At 41.7% G+C, this 932-nt stretch overlaps 1 protein-coding gene across 1 annotated transcript in view; it reads left to right on the plus strand.

Annotated features, from left to right (window-relative positions):
* Positions 1-246, plus strand: part of LOC120928076 — a 203399-nt gene extending 203153 nt beyond the window's left edge. The window contains exon 3 of the mRNA XM_040339165.1: positions 1-246. This exon is cut by the window's left edge and continues 259 nt beyond it. Within this exon, the coding sequence (XP_040195099.1) occupies positions 1-166 (166 nt within the window). The 3' untranslated portion in view covers positions 167-246.
* Positions 247-932: the final 686 nt, after the last annotated feature.

Here is a 932-nt window from a genome sequence, read left to right on the forward strand (position 1 = left end):
CAGAGGTGAGAGGGGCAATTACTGGGGGGCTAATCTGATCTGTATAGAAGATTATCATAGTGGGAATGTGACACAGAATAGTAACATTGTATCATGTTGTCTCTTCTCTGCTCTCCTGATGGAGGATTATACAGGTGAGATGTCACATGACTGCCATACAAACTGATACATTGTATATTTATCATGTGTATCTAAATCTTTTATATGTTGTATCTACATTCCATTTACTTTCTCACAGATTTGAAGCAATATAGAGGAAGGATTGGTCTCATTCTTGGTCTCATTGTCTCAGGAATTTCAGCAGTAGTGATTGTTTCCACCACATATAAGGTAAATTATATTTATTTTTCCTGTCAGTAATACATTATTACAAAGATACGAGTTGTCAGTCAGTGGATGCAGAAACAGATTTCTCATTATCACTACTGGTTGGCTGTGATCTCACACTGTACTAAGGCAGGGGTCCCTAAACTCTTTAAAGTGCCAGTTTACTGTCCATAACACTATTTGGAGCCAAAAAATGGTCAGTAGGAGTAAATAAAATGTCCTGGCATCACTAGGAGGTAAAATGCCAGTGGCAAACCTTTCTGTGTCTGGTAATTATGTCCCTCCTCTGTCCATTATTCTGTGTCTGGTGAGTCTGTCCCTCCTCTGTCCATTATTCTGTGTCTGGTGAGTCTGTCCCTCCTCTGTCCATTCTTCTGTGTCTGGTGAGTCTGTCCCTCCTCTGTCCATTCTTCTGTGTCTGGTGAGTGTGTCCCTCCTCTGTCCATTCTTCTGTGTCTGGTGTGTTAAATGGCTGGGGCAGAGGCTACCCCAAACACCATCCGATTATATTCATACAGTCCCTTGTGGGTGTTGATGGTCAGAAACTTGCGGGAAGAAGGATGGACCTCAAACTGTAAATATGCTTGTTTGAGATCAAGCTTGGT

The sequence above is a fragment of the Rana temporaria genome, chromosome 2, assembly GCF_905171775.1.
Source record: "Rana temporaria chromosome 2, aRanTem1.1, whole genome shotgun sequence".
Lineage (NCBI taxonomy): Eukaryota > Metazoa > Chordata > Amphibia > Anura > Ranidae > Rana > Rana temporaria.